The following is a 23437-nucleotide window of genomic DNA, read 5'->3' on the forward strand; positions in this document are numbered from 1 at the left end:
GGGTTTTCTCCGGGTAATCTGGTTGTCTCATAAACATGCTTGGTATGCTGGTTGAACACTCTAAATTGCCCCTAGGTATGAGTGTGAGTGTGAATGGTGGTCTTTCTTCTTGTGCCTTGCGATTAGCAATTCAAAAACATTAAGAGCGTTATATTCAAAATATTAACAGAAGGGAATTCAGACTATACTTTCCGTTATTGAAAGCTAAATTTGTATTGTTTGTATGCAGACAAGTAGGGTTCTTTTTGCTAGTGTTGGGTTTGTGCTAATGGAAATGCTTGTATGATATTTACTGGCAATTAAAAGCCCTCTGGTTGTCATTGAAGTGAAATATTTACACTGCCATTTCCCAAAGTGGTTTGAGTTGGGCTCAATCCAGAAAGGCACAAAGTAGCGTGTGCAGTCGATTGGTCGCCGGTCTTTTGGTCGCCCCGACCGCGACAACGGGCGACCAAAAGACCGGCGAACAAAAGACCGACGACCAAAAGACCGGCGACAAAACAAGGTAAAACAACACGGTCTACGCATCAATAAAAGCCAACAATGGCCATTAGCAGTTTCACTGAGCCAACGTGTGAGTGTATAAGAGTTTGTATGTACATGCGTTGTCCCTTTAAGAAGCTACGTCAGTCAGGGTCTTAATAAGTTATCCAACAAAAAAACAATAAAAGTCCGGGAAATTTGGAGCTTTTCTTTAGCCTAATAATTAATAGGGCATTAAGTATGACTAAATAGTAATTTACAGTTTGTATTTGGGGAATTTGAGCAACGATTTAAATGGTAATTATCACTTAACTTCCGGGCGACCAAAAGACCGGCGATCAAAAGACCGGCGATCAAAAGACCAGCGACCAATCGACCGTGTACCCAAAGTAGGGTATGACCCTTGGAGTATTTTCATTAAACCATGTCAAAGATTGTTATTAAGACATCTGGGTTTTATATTTTGACAAGCAAATCCTTTCTCATACGCATTATTTATCGTTCTTGTGTCATGTGACAAAAAAACGATGCCATCAGCAAGCAAAATTGGATGGCGGCAGACTGCCGGGAAAGGCTGAGGCCCTGGAAGGCTGCGTGCTTGGTGGGACAGTATGGCCGAGAATGCTACCATCTGCTTGTGAGTGTGTGCGCGTGTTTGTCGAGGGCTTCTCAAGGACTTGTGGGCGGGAGTAACATGCTGAGAGGCTGCGGGGCGACACGGTATGCAAAGTATGCAAAAAAAAAATGTTGCAAATATGACAGAGCTGCGTGATGCTTTTTGACACATTTTAACACACATATACACGTCGCCTGTACTTTGTTGTTTGCAAACAAGATGAAGCTGATAGCATCCAAGTAGTTTGTGAGTAGGGGAAGCCACAGTTGGCTCCTTCTCACAGTTTTTGTCACTTTTCATCTTTTAACGCCGCAAAAAAAGCTATTAAGGAGTCGATCCATTGAGAATCGTTTGGAGGATTTCGCAACAATAAGTCTGAAAGCGGAGTGTGAAATTCAGATCTGCTCTTGCCTGAGAACTTATGGAAATATTTGCACGGATTTCAATAATGAATAACACTTTTAACGGCGGGGCAAACTAATTATGGGTGACTGACATCCATCTGCGTGCACGTTTTTTTTCGTGGACTCCGTTACATAAACGCCATGCCTAAAGCTTGGAAGCCACGGTCCCGTCTTTCATCCCTCCGTTAGCTGCTTTGGCTTTCCGAAGCGTCGGCGTGCGTGCGTGCGGAGGGCGATAATGGCGAGATGAAAGGCGGGCGCACCTGGCCGCTGCCTGCCCACCCAGTTTGGAGTTTAACCTTGAAGAAGGAGGTGAGAGGGGACTTCCATCTGGTCTGTGAAGAGACCGGTCCAGCCTGGCATGCTGATAGTTTTTTTTTTCACCCGGAAAGAGCTAAGCCGGCTGTGAAGACTGGCGGCGGCAAAGAGTGAGAAATGAGTCGCAGGGATAATGATTCATCTCGTTTGCGCAAAAAGCCAGTGGAATTCATTAGAGCCAGTGGAGGGAAAAACACATTGGACCATCCTCTCTCATTTGCATGTGGACACATCAGCCATGCTATTGTGCTGCTGTGTGGGTCACAGCCAGGAAGTTGGGGTGCAATTGTGTGTCGCAAGATGGTTCCCCGTGGTGCAGTGACACGAGTCGCTGAAGCCTTTTTCTGACCTTTTTGTGGGATGGTTTGACACTCGCCATTACTCTCACACACAAGCGCATAGTGGCAGAAGTTGGATTTTTTGGAAATGGATTATGTATGAGTCATAATGGCAATTTGTGTTCCATCCAGTTAAATCTAACACTTGGTAAATGTCGCAATCTTGACCAAAGGTTTTTTTTGTGTGAAACCCAAGGCCCAAGGGTCAGTTGTGTGGGCCGCAAAATAGATTGCATGTAGTGACTTTTATGTTTTGCGGTAAAATGCTAATGAAATCTAATTTCTTTAGTCCTCAGTGAGAGATTAAGAGATTTTATTTCTTGGGTATTTTCATCAGACAATATTTCCATTTATTAAGTAGTCTGTTTTTTATCACGTTTGTTTTCTTTGTGAATTAAGGACAATAAAAATAAACAGAATGAAAAGAGACATTTTATATTTTGATATATTACATATTTAACGGTTATTTTTTTGAATCAGAAACCATCAGATGAGTTTGACACCCCTTATTTGAAGTACTTTAATTTGTGTGTTTGTTTGTCGAATGTTAGTTGACATTGTCCTTTGTGTGTATCGAACAAAATGTAACACTGAAAAATTCATGGTGTTGTGGGAAATTTTATTACAACCATCAACCAGTTGCAGTATAAACTATCTCTGCAGCAAATGGGAAAGTTCTGTTTTCCAGGCCGAGTCGTCATTAAAGATTTATTCCATTTTTGTCAGCCACGAATTGATAATTAGATAAGGGCATGCAACCAAAACACGGAAGTCTGCGAAGGGAGCAGTTTTTACCTGCTGGTGTTTTCTTTTAGCGTTCTGGCAAAATTTGAAGCTCTTCCCACTTATCTCTCTTGTACAGACATGTCGTCGATTTTACAGGAAGGGCTGAACGCTATCCCGTATTTATACTTTGATTAAATGCCCGGAAAAGGAGATTTGAATGGGAGGGGCAAGAAGCCAGTCAAATCTGCATGATACATGTGAAGGAGTCACCTTCCAGTGACCCTGCAGATGAAGCTACTCAATGGCTTTCAGATTGTTTCCTGGTAGAACTGAATAGGTTCATGCACTATTTGCTTGTAGTAAAAGATTACGTCTCAATGAAAATATGGACTTCGTATAAAGTATTCGCTGGAGTTGTATTACAATTTGGTTAATGGTTCCTCAGGTTTGCTAGTCATGCCAATCGCTCAATGATATATTTTGTTTTTCTCTAGCGTTGAAAAAGGGTCGCTTCTGGATCACTCCTGATCCCTACCACAATGACGACAACATTCAGATCGGTCGGGAAGTGAAGATCTCTTGTCAAGTAAGATTGTGAAAAGGAAGGGGGGGAAAAGATTTTCAAGATGCATCAACTTAATACGCCATTTTAGGTGGAAGCCACACCTCCAGAGGAACTCACCTTTAGCTGGTTGAAAAATGGCCGCGGGCTGCGCAGTTCGGAACGCATGGTTATCACGCAGACGGACACGGACATCTCACCTGGCACCACCAACCTGGACATCATCGATCTGAAGTTCACCGACTTCGGCACATACACATGCGTGGCGGCGCTGAAGGGGGGCGGCATCCCCGAGATCAGCATCGACGTCAACATCTCCTCCACTACTGGTGAGTCTCAGACACCGCAATAAACGCAACCCAATTACACCCCTCAATCCTGAAATGTGCGTGTAATACATGAACAGCAAGTAATTGATGTCCCCACACGAAAATGTTACTATGATACTTGATTTAGAGGTCTAATTTTTTCAATGACCACATTTCTAACTCAAACCATACCCAAATCAAAGCATCATTGTAATTGTACTACAGTAGTAGTAGAAACAATATATAAAACACAAACTGTGATGTCATGGGAGCTCGTTATGACCAATGAAATGATAGGACAAGAGCATTTCCTTGAGAAATGACATATTGTATGTACTGGACCAGCAATGGGACTTGAAATTTCACCCCCACTTCACAAATGATCCACGAAGCGTCCAAACTAGTGGAGCTAAAATGGGGATTAAAACAGTATCAGTATATTTTACCGGTTCAAACTTTTAATATAGGCAGAATAAACATTTTTAGGGGGCATCCCTTACTAGTTGTAGCAGGACTTTGACGATACCCTCATAATTAGCGGGCTTTTTGTTATCGCTCATATTTAATTTCATGAAAAGGCATAGTCACAATGACTTCATTTGTAGACTAAAAAGAATAATTTCCATCTCCATTCTGTTCTCTCTAACTAAAACCTCCATTGTCCTTACATCTGATTGGCTGCTTTCATCCGCTGACGCCGCTGTGTGACTAACTTTGTACTCGTGTCAATGACACATTAATCCACTTTGTACGGCGACAACCCGATGTCGTCTCTCTTAATCGTGATGGCTTTATTCTGTACAAAGCATTCTTTTTTTTGACAGGAAGCTGTGAAAAACAAATAATCAACTGTCAGCCATCTTTGTTTGCTTTTGTGTTAGTTTTTAGCCTCAGTCAATCACATCTCAGAGGGAGTTGCATGGAACAAAAGATGCTGATTTGCAGACCTCCTGCAGGCTTTCGCATTGTTGTTGAAAAGATCATCATTAGCATTAGCGTGATGACGTGGCAGGGACTTTTGAGCAAGGTAGCAAGCATTAAGTTCTGGCCGCTGTTATGCCTAGGACAGACCGTGCAGGTGTCAGTCCATGTCCTGCTCACGATACATTAAAAAAAATGGATTGACAGACGGTTTTGTTTGGAAAACTTTGAAATTGCTTGCTTTTTGGTGACTTCATTGAGAGACATTTTGTTGACATTTTTCATTAATTTGTTCAATGACCAATGGGCACTTTCGATAGCTAATTCAAGTTCACGAGGTTATGGGAGGAAGAGAGCTGCAAAATGAACGGAAACAGGTCTGATATGTGATATGTTGTGGTAGATATAAAAAATGAACGATGGAAATTCATGAAGAATAATTCAAATGCCGAAAGCCTTTGAGGTCCGGAGTTATTCATCTCTCCCAAGGAGGTTAAATTATCTGGAGTTCTAAGTGAATTTGGAAGAAAGAACAAGAAACATCGTTTTTTTTAGAGGCATTTCAAATTCTTTTCTCAATAACTAGTGAAAAAGAAACTCATCCATTTAGTTCAAGTGCCTCTGCTCTACCAATGGTGTGCAGAAGGAATTAAAATAAGATTTAAAATCCCATAGCATGCTCTCATTAAGGATGGATGGAGATTCATCAAGAGCAATTATGAATGGTGAATTCCTTTAATGTCCCTATTTTATTGCCTGGTTTTGTCTTCTTCTTTGGTGATGTTGGGAAACGGCCCTCCCAAACTTTTTGGAAGGGGGCAAATGCGTACAACATTCGTGTTCACGTAGCAAGGAAGGACTCTGTTTGACATTTTTCTTCATTTTCGCAATGAATAATGCAGAAGGAGCTCGCTAAACAGGCTGAGTGGGAAATCAGAACGGGGTCTTAAGTCCATGCCTTGACTGCATTAAGACTTCCTTTTTCTCTTTTTAACTGCGTATTCTTATAAGCATTGCAGTCATAATTTAGTGGAAATTAGCCTGTGTCTGTGTTTTATTCCAAACACATTTGATATGTCCGATTCTATTTTCCTTTTAAGGACGAAATTGGACCCACGCATGACTGTATGAGTAAGGCTCGGTTCTTAGCATTTTCGTGGCGCTTGCATTTCGACTATTTTTTTTTTTAACGCTCAATAAGCACAATGGCACATCTCGGGCACACCGACATGAAAGCGGCACGTCGACCTTGGCGGCATAATTATTTTTAGATAATCCTTTGATAATCCCCCTGCTCCAGAACAGCGGGATCAATCGTACCTGCCAAGAAGAAGAAGAAGTTTCCTCATTATCTTTTAAGTAGTGCAGTCTGTGGGTTGCAAATAATGACTGAGCGTGTTGTCATCAAGTGGAATGAAAGGCTTAGATATTGCGTGTGAAGACTTACCACAGGGAAGTTAGCATTCCAGTAGACTCATTTAGTGTCAGGAAGTCCCCTGACTTGAAATGATCGCCAATGGATGCAAACAAATCTTCTGCACAATATTAAAGGAGATTATTTAGTATATTTTGACAGTGCTTTTGAGGTGTAATCTTGATTTTAGTACAACATTTTTGAGCCTTTGATTTTACAAGATGATGCAAAGCTATTCATCATCACACGTTGAGAAATCGGATTTTCTGGAATGTGGCGATGACATCTTTCCAGTGGAATGCTAAAAATAACTGAGAATATTTCCAGATTTACAACAGGTGAGGTGAGCATTCTAGTAGAACCTTTAATGATTGCATGTTGTTAACAATATGCACAGTACGTATTTAAAAAATGATTATTTTAGGTGAAGGCAGCGAAATCTATTCCTGAAAATCCATATTTGGGGATATAAGTAGGTGATCAAAATGTACAGAATAGTATAAACAAATTCCCTCGATCGTCAGTGGAGGTATTAGTAAGTATTATCGGTACAAATCCAATTTTAGCACACCTCAGATATAGGGATAATCTAATAGGATCATCTTTTGAACCATAGAACAGCACGACGTTTGACATCCTCGGTCGAGAAGGAGGAAAAACCGAGACAAAAACTGTTGTTTGTGTATATTGGCCCTAAAGATAATTTGTATTCCGGTAGATCCATCTAGGGCGACAGAAGTGGGTTCCTTGCTGTGGTTGGATGTTTATGTTCTGGGAGCAACTCCACGTATTTGTTAAGCTTCTTTTGGCTCTAATAGCATTGATACTGAGGGTTTTATTGTTCCATGGTAGGAGTATGAGTCAGAAATAGACAAAAAAAATCCTAGCGATGCAGTTTTCATCGCCCACTGCCCGGAAGGTGCCTCTCACTTTTGTAAACCATAAAGCTTTTCCTCTCCCGCAGCAGGAACGCCCAAACTGCAATTAGGCTTCTTAATAAATGCGTTAAAAGAAGATTACGCTGCAGGTCGGTCTGGGCTTGGAAAAACAGCCTCTCATTTATCCGGTTTACACGTATAGAAAGATGAGAATTTTTCTCATCAACTTTTTTTGATGCACACAGATTTTATCCCACTAATATTTGCAAGGAATACGCACTCATTACAGGCACTTTCCCCCTCTCTGACCGCTAGCTAATGCTTATTTATGAGAAGGAATCAGGGCAAGGACCTCCCTGCTGGATGCTGTCAGGATTATAAGACAGAGGGACAGCCGAAAAGGACTTACAAGTGCCAGTGTTTAAAAAAAAAATCCTTAAATGTCCCATAAACTTTTCACCGGAAGAAGCCAGTTAATCCTCTCATTAGCTGTTGTGTAAGGATTATTGTTCAATTACTCGCCATTTTATGAAATATTGTTTGTCTCTGAGTAGGACACAGCTCAGAGATAAAACCCGTAATGGCATGTCAAGTTACTAAAGACAGATTTTTGACATTTTAACACCGCAATCAAAAATTCCGACGCCGACCAGGATGGAAAACGAGAATCCTATTCATTACACTCCCGATGGGAACAATGCGGTGACTGTCATTAGGCGGATCTGTTCATTAAAATTAGCATAAGAGATCCGCAGCTCGTCACCAGTCTGATGAATGATTGCAACCCACATAAGATGACTTGAAGGTCACCTCACCCCAAAAACTTTAGCTTCTAAATCTCTCCACAAGTATCCCCCGCACACCTGATCCCGCGGAACCGCCCTGCCCGAATATCAATCACGTAAATTAGATGTGCAGAATTGAGAAAATCAATTAAGTGCGCATTCTGATTAAACGATGAGCTTCTCGGTTAATGAACGCAATAAGAAAGTACTCCTTGATTAATAGTGGAAGGAATTAAGCAAGTTATGATCAGTGTTACGCAGCGGCGGTCCGTGCATTTTCTAGCGACGCCTTCAATCCAACCCTCAAAAAAATATTTTATGGCTATAAAACCTCTACTGCATCTACAGCTGCGACACATAAAAAATAATCAATAATAACCTCATACAATTAAAATATTATTTAGGAACATAAGCATATTTTACTCACCAAAAATCCTTTTTAACTTAACCATTTGGAATAATAAGTATTGATGGACAAAATATAATATATTATTCAGATATTTCATAGGCCAGCAGAGAAGGCCTTGAAGGCCCTGACGGCCCGCCACTGGTGTTACGCTATCTACTTGGAAAATTTAGGTCAGGTATAAGATTTTAAATGTAGCATCACTACACAAACTAAAATAAATGAAAGTTGGCTTCTTGATAGTAATTTTCTTGCTAGGCAAAAGTCTCTAATAAGTGAACCAAAGAGGACCCTGAGGGTTGGAAGAAAAGTGGCGAGCATCTGTCCCGCAGCTGGCTTCCTCCGCCTTCCCGGAAAAAAGCCGCCACGTGACAGCCGGCGCGAGATGCCACATGTTGAACACGCGTGTGACAACCTGGCAGCTTTGTTCCTTGCCCGGAGTGTCGTTTTAGTGCCACAACCACCTGCAGTTGTGCGTTATACAGGCGGAGGCGGCTGTACGCAAGCTCTTCGGGGAAATCACCCGCCTCTCCTGCTGCGGGATAGCTGACAGGAAAACATGAATAAGAAACGGGCTTCCTTCCTCGTTAACCGCTGTCGATAGCCCCTCAGCAATGCGGCTCGCCCTCCAGATGAGACACTCGCTGCGTGAAAAAAACAACAACAACAAAGGGAGTAGAATGCCGCATTCGAAGTTAACGTCGGCATTATCATAACCTCAAAATTTCCTGTGGTTTCTACGCAGGAAATAGTTTGCGGGCAAAAAAATGCTACCGTAAAAGAAGTTAATGCATCGATGGCCTTAACTTGGCCCCATAGTGAGAAAGAGACTCCCTGAATGTGGATAAATCTTGTTTTTCAAACAAGGTAACTAGTTTGGAGACAAAACAGGCTGCAGTAGCGCGTGTAATAAACACAAATTTGTGCCTTGATATGTGCATACCGCTGCAGATGGCCACTTTGCGAAGTCTGTGTGCACGTGACATACTCACTGTCAACAAGAATTGATCAAGCAACTGGCTTTGCTGAATAAACAACCTGCTGCGGCACGTGACATCATCACAAATTAGCACATCGATACATGCCTAAAGCTGCAACTTTTGCATCTTGAGAAAAGGGAACTGACTAAATCTTTCTTACGATCTATAGACTAGATCCACTAGGTAAAAAGCTAAATAAATTGGTACCTAAACTGGCTGCAGGAGCACAGAAAGTGTACCTTCTCATCACACATTCTCAATGCAGCGCAGAGAACTAGGACGGTATGTTGCCATAGAGACGAGGAGTGATGTCACAACTCAAGTAATAGGGGTGGCGGAATGCCGAATTCCATGTCCAGCTCTTAATGGTTCTGATCACTTTGTACGAACAGTGCGAGCGTCACTGCCAAATACTCACCACACGCACATTAACACACAAACACACTTACTGTTTCCAGGCAACTAGTGTGGACTGGATGGAAACATGCAGCCGGAGTTGGCCGTAATTGGCCAGCTAATCTGCGCTGAGAGGTCTGGTGTAATGATGGCCGGCCGTCTGGTCCCTTGCCATTAATAGCTGCAACCTTGATGCAATTGTTAACCAATTGGCTGCTGGGAATATATAAGGACAATCAGTTTGAGAATGTGTTTCTATTGGTGTTTGATAGATGGTTAGTGAAGAATAGCAGTGCTAGATTTACTTTTGGAAATAAATTCATCAGTTTGTACTGCTGTCACTGGCCAATTTGACAGAATGTGTAAAGTGAAAGGTCTTACGCCTGCTGGTGGCGTTCCTCTGAGAGTTTTAGTGCGTCAATCCATTGTTTTCCCAACACGCTTGGCTCTGGTTCAGTGTTGAGTGTCAGCATGCTGACCGTCAACATGCGGCAGACGGCCAGACTTTTGTCACTATCTGCTAGGAGACCACCAATTGCAGAGCTTTCTCGAACAGTCCGCAGGTGATGGGACCCACTACGCCAAATGTACGTCCGTGCTACTTCGCTTAGCTGCTGGGTGTTGGCGTTTTGCGTTTTTTTTTTGGTCTCAACATTTTTCACCGAGTGCTCACAGCAAAGTGTCGACACAAGTGGCTGAAATGTGTTCCCTCCGGCGGCTGCATTTGAATTTCCTTCTTTTTATCACCGACAACTGCTCACTTATAATCATTCCCTGGCACTCTTGTTGCCGTGGCTACCGTTCACATACAGCATATTTGCCTTTTCCAACTGTCTTCCAAATGTCAACGGTATTCGTCATCCTTTCGCCAGCCACCCTCAGGCCCGCCGCTCAAAATGAAGATTAGAATTAACATCACCACGGCATTGGCGGGTGGTGTTTTAATTGCAAGATTTGACGGCAAGTGGCATACTGGACTAGTGATGAACATGTCTGCCTTGGAGTTATGAAGATCTGTATTTAAATCTTTGGTTTCGGTGTGATGTGGCATGCTTTTTGGGTACGCTCATTCCTAAACCGTGTTTTAAATATATATAGACAATTTCAAATTGTCTAAAGTATGTTTGTGGTCCCAAGGCTGGAAAATGGCTTGTATATAGTTGGAACAATGTGTTTGTCTCTGTCTGTGCAATAGGAAACAAAAGAATGGAAAAATAGGAACAATGATGGGCTGTCTGAATCACAATCCAAAATGTTCTTGGCTTTTTCCAATATTCTAAAACGATGCATTTTTGGTTAAGTTTGGCATTATTTCCCCCAAATGCCAATCATGCTCAGTTTAGTGTGGTTTTTCATGGTGTCTGTGACAAGGGTGACATGGTTGTTGTTTATCCCGGATGCCAGGAAGTTCCCTCCCGGTCCGTCACAATAAATACTTTATTTTTCTTATGGTCTGTCAATGCTGTCTATAGATGAACCTGACAGCTTTAAAGCAGGTTTGTGGTTGGAAGATTTGACTCATCTTGGGGGGTAGTCAAGAAATTCTTGTACAAATATGGGGGAAAAGATCCTAAACTTGCAGGCTGTGAAATAGGTAGGCATTCTCCTTAAATTAAACATGTGGTTATTTTAGAAATATTGCAGGATGCGTGTGATACTGTGAAGAAGAAAAACGCACCTCTTCAAAGTTTTATCACGCAGTACTAGAAATTGCTAGTTTTGTTTGCATTGATTTTTCCCGTCTATAAAGTGACCGCCATGGTAAATATTGCAATAAATAGGGACCAGTCCAGGATGTATACGTATGTCTTTATTTTTCGCCAAAGTCAGCTTCAGACTGACTCTAATGAATCCTCTTTATGCACGATAGAGAAAAAATGGTGCAATGAATTTCATGGCTGTTCTGTTGCTGGAGCATCAAGGCTCTTGTTTCTTATTTTTCCTTCCACTGTTCTTTTTTTTTCTCTCCCCAACTCTGAATTTCTGCCGATTTCATCACAGTGCAATGTTCCACGCCAGATCGACTGTCATCCAGCCAGCCTCCCTTGTTTGGGCAGCAATGGCACCCATCCGAGAATCATCGGGGACGACGTGTGACACGGTTTCATCAGCGTTGGGGACACTTTCACTCCTCCTCTGGCTGGCTGTAAACTATTTTGGGAGGCGCACTTGTAAAATAGGCTTGGAGTCTGCTTGTTGGTTTGAAGTGGGAAAACGTGCAACACACAAGCATAGGCAAACACACACACGTGCACAAACACACAGCGCTGCAGGAGCCAATGCTATTTGCCAGGTTTGCTAATTAAACAAATTAATTTGGCTAGGCATGTGTGATGAGGAAGCCGACTACCCAAATGCAACCTGCTGCCTTCCTTTTTACACATGTACACGCGCACACATGCAAACACGCTGTAATCAACTATAATGAACACTAGGAAAGATGTCTTTTTTTTACGCATAATGTGTTATACAAGCTCCTTTAACATAGCCATCTACGGAAAAGCACACAGAGTTACAACTGTAGTAAAAAGATAGAGATTAGGGCTGTCACAATAATTGCTGTATTGACTTAGCGTCTGTATTGCAAAAAACATCATTAGATATTTTATATAGAGACTTATTATTGGGTATATATAAAATGCCCAGCTGTGGGACTTCTGTGGTCATCAACATTTATTTGTGTAGCCTTGCTGAGTTGGAGGATAATGGAGTACAATAGTATGTATTCTGGTGTTTTAATCTGGTCTGGTATTTGTAGGTTGATAACTCTTTTTCTTGGTTATGACCTTCAAGTTTTTTACGAGGTAATTAATTTATAGTATGTTTTAATATTATGCTGCAGAAAATAATGACAGACCGAGAAGAGATGTGTTTTTTCAGGGTTTTTGTTGTTGTTATTGTTTTTCGGTGTATAAGGAAAAGTATTGCATATATCTGACACAATAACACACTGCACACTTAGTATCACGTGCTTAGAAATGTTACATGGAGCAGATGCATGGAAAGTTTTTGGACTAAGAAAATCTGGGTTTGGTAGTTTTTGGTGGGTTTGTATAGCACATTTAGATTTTTTCATGTTTGTGTAAATTGGATGCTGAGATGAGATTACCGTATTTTCACGACTATAAGGCGCACCCTCAATGAATGACACATTTTAATTTTCTTTCCATATATAAAGCACACTGGATTATAAGGCGCCCTGTCTATTTTGGAGGAAATTTAAGACTTTTAAGTGCGCCTTATAGTTGTGAAAATACGGTACTTACTAACTCACTAATTGACTAACATTTTTTTGTTTTGACACCTAAACTATTGGTTCTGCACAAGTATGGTACACCAGTGCTCCAGCATTAGAATATTTGTGGTTGTTAGTGACTTGTCAGCGCTTGTTTTATGTTTGCTTCCATCTTCACCCGCTGCCTGCTAGCTGGAGTTTCACGCCTTCACCAACCGCATCCCCCTCATTCGACCGCCAGCGTGTACCCCGTCTGCTGACTTTCTAGAGCCCCATATCAGTCCCTCCTCTGTTTTTCTCTTTCTTAGTTCCCCCCAACCTGACAGTCCCCCGGGGAAAATCCCCCCTGGTGGCCCGTGAGGGCGAAACAGTGGAGCTGGAGTGCCTTGTTTCAGGGAAGCCTAAGCCTATCATCCTGTGGTCGCGGGCCGACAAGGAGGCTCCCATGCCGGACGGCAGCATGCAGATGGAGAGCTACGACGGGGCGCTCCGCATCGTCAACGTGACCCGGGAGATGACCGGATCGTACCGATGCCAGACGAGCCAGTACAACGGATTCAACGTCAAGCCCCGCGAGGCCGTGGTGGAGCTCATCGTACAATGTGAGTGCCATTTAAATCTCCTTACCATTGACCAATCAATCACGCTTTAGCTACCCTGAGAGTATATTTGTAGCCGTTCATTTTTTTATGTTAAAACCATCATTCAAAATGTGATCTAGCACCCTCTACGATACATTCCAGATCCATCAATGATAACAAATTGTGGTGTCCACGGAGCCCGGGTGTCGCTCGTATGCGACATCCGAGGATTTTCTAACTTGTAATTAACATGTAGCTAATTTATTCCCACCAGCCTTCATTTGCGATTCATGTATGGAAATTACAACGGCATATTTTCTAATGATGAACGTATGAAGGTTCAACGCAGCATCACTCATTCAAGTGCCAGAAGAATATAAAAAGGAGGGCGATAGGTGAAATTGATGCAGTATTATACTGCAGTCTCTCACTTTTGTAGAACACCTGGTTTTCATTCTGCTTGTCAAGTGGAAAAAGGGCCTTCTCAAGCTTTCCCTTTTGTTGTTTGTTAGTGCACCTGTTTCCGAGTGATAGGTTTAATACGCTGTGCTTTTCTCAGCATCCCGGTGTGTTTTACAGGTTGCTTTCTCATTTTGAGTCGCTGTATTATGAACTATTGTCATATTTTACTTTCAAATTGAAGGTATTACGCTTAACTTTCGTACATTGAATATCGACATTTCTTTAACTGGAAGGCTTTTCTTTTACAGGAGCTCATTTATGAACAATAATAATTGTTGTGGTGCAGTTATACTAAAATCACAGGCAACAACAAGAACAAAGCGTTCTTTAAAGATTAAAAAAACATGTCGCAAAGCAACTTTTACAATTTGCAAAATGCGAAGCAGCCGAGTTGTTTACGCTCATATGATATGAAATTATAGCATCATTTACCATTCCACTTGAGCCCCATTTTGTGACTGTGAGCTTTGAAATATAAAGCATGTTTTATTAAAGAATATCTGACTTTATATGGAGATGACATCTTTTTAGATGTATCTCATTAGAAGAGAACTTTTTGACACAAAATCGATGCCTAAAATATCTTCTTTATGTTTTTCTTTAACAAGTTCACGTACCAGTATGAAACGTTATCTTACATTGTGTAGGGTTGCTATCTTTAATAACCATTAACACTATAGTTGTTGTTGTTTTTTATAAAGTGTTTTCCGATAGGTAACACCCAAGATTGTATTTATGCTTGGGTGTTATTAAAAAATGTCTAGGTGCATCGTGAAATTTGAACATACATAATGAAGCTTCCGTTTCATTGTTTTCTTTGGCTATGGCATTCACGTTCCATCTAGCCACGTAAAGGGAATTAATTAGATTTTGACGAGCTTTGAAAAAGGCAGTGTGGGTGTTATTTCTTTTATGATTACACAGTTGTGACAACGCGTATTAAAGGTCAGCATAAAGTGGAATCTACAACAAAAAGAACAAAGACCCCCAACTTTTAAGAGGAAAAACACCCATTAATTTCTCATCAGCATCAAATGATTACGTGCTATCTAAACCCAACGTATAAAATGTTAAGCAGCCGAGTCGTAAGAAGAAAATTTGGGAAGTTTAGCGTCGCGATTGGCCGAGCAGCGGGAGGCTGAGCAGAATTACAGCACGCGTGGCATTTGTCTGACGGCCCCGTAATTAGACTGAAGCAAAAAAAGCTAAATAACATCTCGGAGCCCGCAAGGTTTTTGCTTTGGCTTTCATGATGTTGTTTTCTTTCAGCGTTATTTCTACGGAGGTCTCACAAATGTAAATTTAACTTGTTGATTTTGACAAATATACAGTCTTTGGACTCGGAAATTATTTACCAAGGAAGGAACTGGATGCCATGTGTCAGTCAATCAATCAAACCATATTTTAACCATAATTTAAGAAAAAAAACAGACAAACCCTTATTAATGATTGCAATTCCCCTTATTAAGTGATAAAAATCGTACAAATGCAAAGCGCCACATATTTACTCACATAGGGCGCACTTAAAAGTCTAAAATTTTCTACAAAATGCACTGGGTGCTCCATAAGTATGCACGAAATTCAAGATTCTATAGATGTCTGGGAACATTGCTTGCTGACACGCTATATTTATATAGTGAAAAGGCGGACCTGTGAAAGGGGAATGCGCATGACAATATTAGTATTGTAGTTATAGCAATATAAACGGACATGTTGTACAAACTAAAAGCATACAGAAAAGATTAAATCAATACAGTACAATATAGAAAACAATAAGTTAAGAAAAACACTGTGTAACCGGAATTATGACATGCTGCAACTTTTGTTTAAAACTGTTCAAATAGAAAAATGAGTTGCCTTTTAGGGGAAAAAAATCTGATGTAACATTATGCCGCACATTTGCCCCCGCTTCAAATGCTAATTTCATCAATTTCATGGATTGATTTTGTATATATGCTCAGCTTGTGCAAGAATAAGAATATTTGGGCGCATTTATTAGTGAATGTCAGCCAATGTCTTGAGGTAAAAAGGACGATCGTTGGTGGAAGCTCCATAGGCTTCAAAAGATTACTTTGCATTGAAATAAAGTGCGCTTTCACGCGCTGACCTTCTTCAAAGCGCCGCACCTAATGAAGAGCGTTATTAATCAATCATCCCGCCATCTGCAGCCCAGCCGTAATGGCCGCCATCAAAGCGAGAGAGCTTACGCGTGGCTCGCTTTGAGCGTGAAATGAAGACGAGGAAATTTGCTTTATCTGGGCAATCCAGCCCTGCGTTTGTAGTCCCCCTCCCTACACACCTAGCCTGACTTTTTCGCTTTCTTCCCCTTCTTCTTCTGGGCGTGTAAGCACACGCCAATCCCTTTCCTCGCCTTGGTTTTCCAAGCGCGAGTTAATCGAAGCGCCGAGGTACCGTCCTTAAAAGAGCATTAGTGACGCGAGCGAGAGTCAACAGCTTTGATATGTAAAATGTTTTTAAAAAGTAATAACAAAAACAAGTTTTTTGTTTTTTTTTTAAAGCCGCATCCTTCTTGTATGGACAGCTGGCGGCATTAGGAAAAAAAAACGTCCACGGTTAGCTAATAGAATTGCAAAAATCCCAAGCTGTGACGCCCCTAATGTTCTTAGGGAAACCGGCTTGGCACGGTCCACGGGAAGAAGACGCGCTATCGACTGTTCTCCTGTCCTAGAAACCGCCGCTCTACTTCAGCCTTGATGCACGAGAATTCGCTTTATCCCGGCCTCCCTTCTGTTCCCCGTCACAGCGGGAGCCGGCGTCCTCGCCGTCTGTCGAAAAAAAGTCTAAACACCACCTGAGCAAACTCTCCGTAAAGAATTTCCCGCTGAGATGTGTTGCTAACTAGAGCGGGAGCTTCTAAAGGGACCATATTTGGCGATCATAGTGGAGATTTCAAAATAAGAGAAGCTGCGTCCTTTTGAGGTCGTGCTTACGTAAGGAAGAGCCTTCCACGTAGGCATCGTTGGTCCTTCTGTGGCGGGGCAAAACGTACTTAGTACAATTTACTTGGGTGCCACTCAGCTGGGAGGCTGTGACTCACCACCAAAACCAGCTAGTAATGGAGATGATGATGATGATGATGAAAATGATGATGAAAATGAGGAACTCCACACGAAAATATGCAGACTATACCAGAAATAAACTGTATTGTACGCAGGAATTGGTATCTTTCACCTAGCGTAAAATGTGAATTCATCAAATTCCAATCACATTTCATTGGCGTATATGTATTTATCATAAAACATGTTTTCAGGTGTGTGTTAGGATGTCGTCTAAGTGTGTAAGGCTTACTAATGACATTGTGATACTCAAACAACGTGCGATTTATGTTCTAAATCAGCCACGTGCGCCTTCTCGTTTTGGACTGTAGATCAATGGATTTGTATTTTCAATGGATTTCTGTTTGTATTTTTTTTTAATAGACCCTCCCACGGTGGAGCCTGTCCACATGGAGCTACGCCAGGGCCTGGGTCGGCCCGTGGTGATGACGTGCCGGGTGTTGCGGGCGCACCCGTCGCGTGTCCTGCGCTTCGAGTGGCTGTTGTCCAACCGGCTGCTGCACGCCGGCGCTTTCGATACGCAGCGGGATGACACCGAGTATATCATTCGTAGCCTGAACCGGGACGGATGGGGGGAGTACACTTGCAACGTCATCAACGAGGCCGGAGCGGGAAAATGCACCTTTCATGTCACAGGTGAGCCACTTAACTTTGCAGTATTGGGTGGAAAATATTTTGAGGGGTAAATTAATTTTACAACAACCACATTGTGACATTCATTTTATTTATTTTTTAAATATGTGCTCATGAAAAATACAGTTTTTGTACACACTCATCATGTAAACAGTATATTACGTCGATTTCTGAAATATTTCACCCCAGAATTGTCATAAAATTCCAAATTTATATATTGTAGCATTATCCCCTACTCCAAAAAAATAATCGTATGAGGGTTTTTTTGCGATAAAATGACTAAATTCTTATTGTAAGATTAAACATTTAAATAAATGTATATATTTCTCTGGCAAGACCAGGACAATTCTGCAAAACAAAGTCAAAACAACACCAAATCATGAGGCCTGCTGTTAAAGAAATCCATCAGATTTGACTTCTCTTAACAAGAACAACATCCACCAGTGTGTATGTCCATCTCCCCGTCCGAGCTTGTAATTATCTTGTTGGCTGTGAATTTTAGGGAGGGGGACAGCATAAATTGTCTGCTCGCATTCAAACCACTCCCGCGCCGCTGCAGTCTCATCCAAAGATTGACAATTCAATTGAAAGAGGCGCCAAGGAAAGGAATAAGAAAAGTCCATCCGAATTGGAGACGTCGCTCAATCCATTGCGACCTTTGACTGCTTCAGATTTTTTTTTCCTTCTCTTCGTCAAAAACTGTAAGCGTCTATCTATTTGGTGATGGCTGACGCCATGAAATTAATTTGAAAAACGCTTTCAATCGTGCAGATCTTCCAACAGTGACACAAAAGATTCAAGCTACCAATGGATATCCGCCGTGCAGTTCTATAAATGTTGCTGAAATTGGAGTTTAGGATTATTGCCCAAATTTCACAAAAAGTCAGAAAAAAATCCATATATGCACACCCACCAGGTGTCTGTGTCTTAATACAAGCTGGTGACACATCAAAAATGTCATTATTAACCTACTAAACACGCATCCACATCCTAAATTGCGTTGTCCTCCTTCACAAGAAGCGTCTTAAAGTCTAAAAGGTGTGGGTGTTAATCATTTAATCATTTTGTCCCAAATATACGGACAGCAAGGCAGGAAAAATGATGGGAAAATGGCAGCCTTTACACCCAAGGTAAAAAAGTAAAGAAGGAAAATTTGTAGGTCCGCTACACCTAAATGTTTTATCTGTCAAGGCCAGTCATAAAGAACAGTGACATGGTAAAAGATAGCAACATTCTGCCTTTTACGGCCTGTATGACGTGATATTGTTGCTAACACTATAGGGGGAAAATGACTGGTTTTCTAGGCGATATTTAGATGAGAACAGCACTTCAATAAGGAAAAAAAATGAAAAAAGCTAGCTTTTGCAGGCAATATGAAATGCATTTGTTGCAAAAGGTGAAGATTTTCCATTTGGATTTTACTCTCCTGTCATGTCAGTGTTCTTTTAAACATAACTGCAACACTAATGACGTTTGGAAAAAAAAGATCAGCCAACCTCATTAGAAAAGGTGCTGAAATTCCAATTTTTAACTGGTTTTAAAAGCAGAACATTGCTGGTAACTTTGCGTGTCAGGGTGGCATAGACATTGGTGGAAAGTCAAAAGTCGCTACATTTTAAAAGCAAACAATTATAGGTTCAGCCTTGTTCCTCCAATGTCATCCATACAGAACAGATGAATAAGGAGTGTGTTAAAATGTCACCTTTTACAAACACTACTTGTTCCTCTCATTCAAAACATAAATTTCTCTTGTGTACCTCTAACCGTGTTTTGTTGCTACTGTATAGCATGGCAAGAGGTCAACAAAGTTGTGAAATTTCATCTTTTAGTCGAAAGTTCTTTTTACTATCTCACAAAACCTCGTAAAACCACTATGTCAAATCCTCAATGTGTCCACCATATAGAACATTGCCCAAGAAAACTCCAGAATTTGAACGTAAAGGTGAAGGGAACGTGTAACTGTTGTTGTTACTACTACTATTATTACTATTCTATCTCAGTGCTGTTCGTACAGAAAAGCTACATGAAAAAATACTTGGTTTTTTTCATGCTGTATGAAAAAGGCTTGTTAGTATCTCTGCAGGAAGCAAAATGTCGGGTGAACACCCATCCAGTGCTTTTAATTAATTCCTTGCTGTACCTGTTAAATTGGTGTTTATAATTGTAACGCTTCCCCATTGCGTGTGGCACAAACGCCAGCAAAGCAGGTATATGTGAGGCGCCCCGTCCCCCACAGCCAATTGTGTTTTCCGCCTTCTGTCTCTCCCCCATGCCTCCCTTTCGTCATCCATTCCCTCACCCCCCCACCCCCCGCCCAGCGTTCCACATTCCCGCCATCTGGGCTCGCCGCGCTTGCCAAAGGTAAATGAGGGCCAACGGGAAGGCTCTCTCTCGAAAAAAAAAATCCAGCTCCGAGTCACTCCATGTCATCCGTGAAATGTGCCGTAACACGTTCATTTAATTCTCACTCCGTTTCCTTCAAAGATTTTTATCGCCATCGCCGCAATGCGGGATCAACATTGTTTTTGTGGCGGATGTGAGACGAGGAGCTTATTCGTCTTCCTTTGTCACCATATGTCAGAAGTCTACATTATTAACTAATTCCGCTTTCTAAGAGTAAACTATAAAGATGAAAAAACAACATATAAGTCGCACTGGAGTATAAGATGCACTTTTGGGAGCTCCATTTTTTTAGTTGATCAGAAACCAAAAACAAACATGTTAAAGTAACAATATTAAAATGGAAAACAACAGTCTAAATGGGCATAGTTGACCAAATAACTATAGTCTAAAGAAAATTTAAAAAAACAACAAAACAGGCAGTTGTTTAGCTTATTTTTTTGTGTTTTAGGACATTGAAGGTGCTTGGAAAGTTTCAATAATTTTACAATTGTACCTTTAAATTCGTGTAAGTCGAACTTTAGCTTTGTAATATTACCACTTTCCTACTTTATTTCTCAAAAACTCATTAAAATGCAGACTTCATTCTAATAAAATGATTACCAATCATGGAGAATTATAACTTTCATTACATTCAGTACAAAATTGCACTTTTTCTTAATTTGGCCAACCTTCATTAAAGCTGTTCGTCTGCTCATTTCTATCTGGTAAAATATTAAAGATGCGGGCATAAAATATTGCTTTTTTGTAATGTTAGGACCTTTTTTTCCCTTATTTTTACAACCTAACTATTTTCATATAAAAATGTGATTATATTCCCTTCAAATGTCAGACTTTTCTTTACACTTTCCCATAATAGAGATAAAATCAACCCGCCTCTTTTTTATGCACTAAGCAACATTTACCTCTTTTTTTATTGGCATACGAACAAATACAAGAAATTACAGGAGGGAAAGCGGGATGATAACGCCGGGACTTTGTTCTGCGGCACGTTTTACGAGTCACCTCGTGAAATTAATCCTTCATAATAATTCGCTTGTACGCTCGCGGCTTTTTATTGTTGTCGTTAAAAAAAAAAGTGACGCAGGATTCATCCTATCCTTTAAAACAAAGCCGCATCGTCTTTTAATTCAAACTCACATGTACTTTGTTTTAATTTCAAACTATTTTGACGGGTAAACTTGAGATTGAGCTCTGGATCAAAGGTTTGAATGTCTCCTTTCAGCAGGAAGGTTCTGATATACAAGTCATCGTTTTTGTCATTTCTCTGCAATTCTTCATGTATCTTAGATAACTGGTGTCGGATGTTACTCTACATTATCATATAGCCCCATTCTGTCATTTGTTGGCTTCTTCAAAAGCAGTAAAACTCTTTGCGGAACTCCAGAGAATCTTCTCCGTGCTTTTAAAGGTGCAACAGGGATCAGTAGCATTAACATATGCCTTAAAATAGCACATAAGAATAGATTTTGTCTTTTGCTCCATGTCCCAAACTATGATCAGAAATTCCAATTTATTGCTTAACGCGTTGAGGGAATATACCAAGTTAAATGGTTGGATAAGACGTCATTTCTTAAACATTGTTCTACCTATTCAGCTAAACAATTTGCAATTTAATGCTACCTGCAACCGGTACTCAGTCGTTTGGTCGTCAGTCTTTTGGTCGCCCGGAAGGTTATTGATAATTACCATTTAAATCGTTGCTCAAATTCCCTAAATACAAACTGCGAATTACTATTTAGTCATACTTAATGCCCTATTAATTATTAGGCTAAAGAAAAGCTCCAAATTTCCCGGACTTTTATTGTTTTTTGTTGCAGAACTTGTTAAGACCCTGACTGACGTCGCTTCTTAAAGGGACAACGCATGTACATACAAACTCTTCTACACTCACATGTCGGCTCAGTGAAACTGCTCATGGCCATTGTTGGCTTTTATTGATGCGTAGACCATGTTGTTTTACTTTGTTTTGTCGCCGGTCTTTTGGTCGCCGGTCTTTTGGTCGCCCGTTGTTTGGGTCCGGGCGACCAAAAGACCGGCGACCAAACGACCACACACGCCTGCAACCAGGTCAGTTCTCAAGGAGCCATGCCTAAAATCAAACAGGAAGTAAACCATTCTGTTTTGAGCATATCATTTGGTTGTACTTTGACAAATTCCTATTGGAGAATTTTCCCAAACAGAATTCGGACAGATGGCCAATGCTAATTTGCCAAGCTTTTTTTTTGCACGGGCATCCTAATGTGTGATGTTATAGTTTGATTAAAAATTGGAAGGAGAAAAAAATTAGGATGCGACAGCTCCTTCACCGCTGCTCGCAGCTTTAATTATTTTCGTTTTCCCGCGTGTGGCTGTAATACTCCTTTGAAGATATTACATTGACAAAATTAAGGACTCACTCAGTCATTACTCTCCTTCTGTTATCTTTTAGTGAAGTTTTTATAGCGAGAGAGCAGCCTGGCTTTTATACCAGTCTAGCAGCGAACCATCTGTTGTCGCAATAAATCAATTAACGCGATCGGCAATTTGTACGGAACTTTACTTGGGGATCATGCGAAAAAATTGACGAAACTTAGAATTTCAGTGACTCAGCTGCATTAGAGACTGAAATATCTTTCCTTTCGTTGCTGTTGTCAGGCTTGTTTCTCCTCTGACCAACTTCTCCAAACCGGAAGAGACGAGCGGAGGTTCACGAAACCTTTAAAAAATAAATTAATAAAAGAGCAAAGAATAAAGTCTACAAACAAGGTCAATACACAGCTTGAAGGGTTTTGCTGAGCCCTTCTTCTGAGTCATTGCATCGGTTCTGCTGTTCTAAACAGGATTTGGGAAGAGATCAGTTAAGCCGCGTGTACTTTTATCTTTGATGTCTCCCACCCAAGGTTATGTGTTTCAAGGCGGTCTAAGTGGGTTAGCTCAAATGCCATAATCACAGAGGTGAGGCGATTTGCAGTCACTATATTTATAGTGGGAATGCAGATAGAATGGTTGCAGAAAAAAAAATCTGAAGACAACTCTCTGTCAGTTTTCCCACCCGTTTCTGTCACTAAACACGTTTTACAGCAACGCGACTTGCTGTCAAAGACTTGCTGTCTACGTGGCATAAAATCAAATTTAATACGTTGCAGAGACAACATCTGTGCGTATTCTAAAATGATCAATTTTGCGGAATACATTTTTAGCACCAATTATCCTAGGCAGGTGCAGTTAAAAGGAGACAACTGTGGGCGCAAAAGTTGCAGCAATTACTGCAGACAATGTAAGACGGAACTGTCACTTAATGACGCAACATGATTTATTAGTATGAAGATTTTTGCGAATTTATAGCATGTGTCAAAGTCACTGGGATAATTTAGCTATCTATAGATGCTTATGTTTTGGTGAGCAACAAAGTTCAAAAGAGCTGAAGTGTTCGCGCTGAAATGTCCATGTGTGAAATAGTCGTCTATAAACTGAGGACCTTCCTATCGCTGTTTGACATTCCCAACCATATACAATCCCCCAAAAGGAAATT

General features: G+C 40.9%; 1 protein-coding gene across 1 annotated transcript in view; it reads left to right on the forward strand.

Moving 5' to 3' along the window:
• Positions 1 to 23437, forward strand: part of LOC144064357 (MAM domain-containing glycosylphosphatidylinositol anchor protein 2) — a 108262-nt gene that overhangs the window by 52436 nt on the left and 32389 nt on the right. Inside the window, exons 7-10 of the mRNA XM_077586833.1 lie at positions 3380 to 3471; positions 3539 to 3776; positions 13079 to 13372; positions 17254 to 17526. Coding sequence (XP_077442959.1) covers positions 3380 to 3471; positions 3539 to 3776; positions 13079 to 13372; positions 17254 to 17526 — 897 coding nt within the window. The remainder of the gene's footprint in view (positions 1 to 3379; positions 3472 to 3538; positions 3777 to 13078; positions 13373 to 17253; positions 17527 to 23437) is intronic.

The sequence above is a fragment of the Stigmatopora argus genome, chromosome 19 (genome assembly GCF_051989625.1).
Source record: "Stigmatopora argus isolate UIUO_Sarg chromosome 19, RoL_Sarg_1.0, whole genome shotgun sequence".
Lineage (NCBI taxonomy): Eukaryota > Metazoa > Chordata > Actinopteri > Syngnathiformes > Syngnathidae > Stigmatopora > Stigmatopora argus.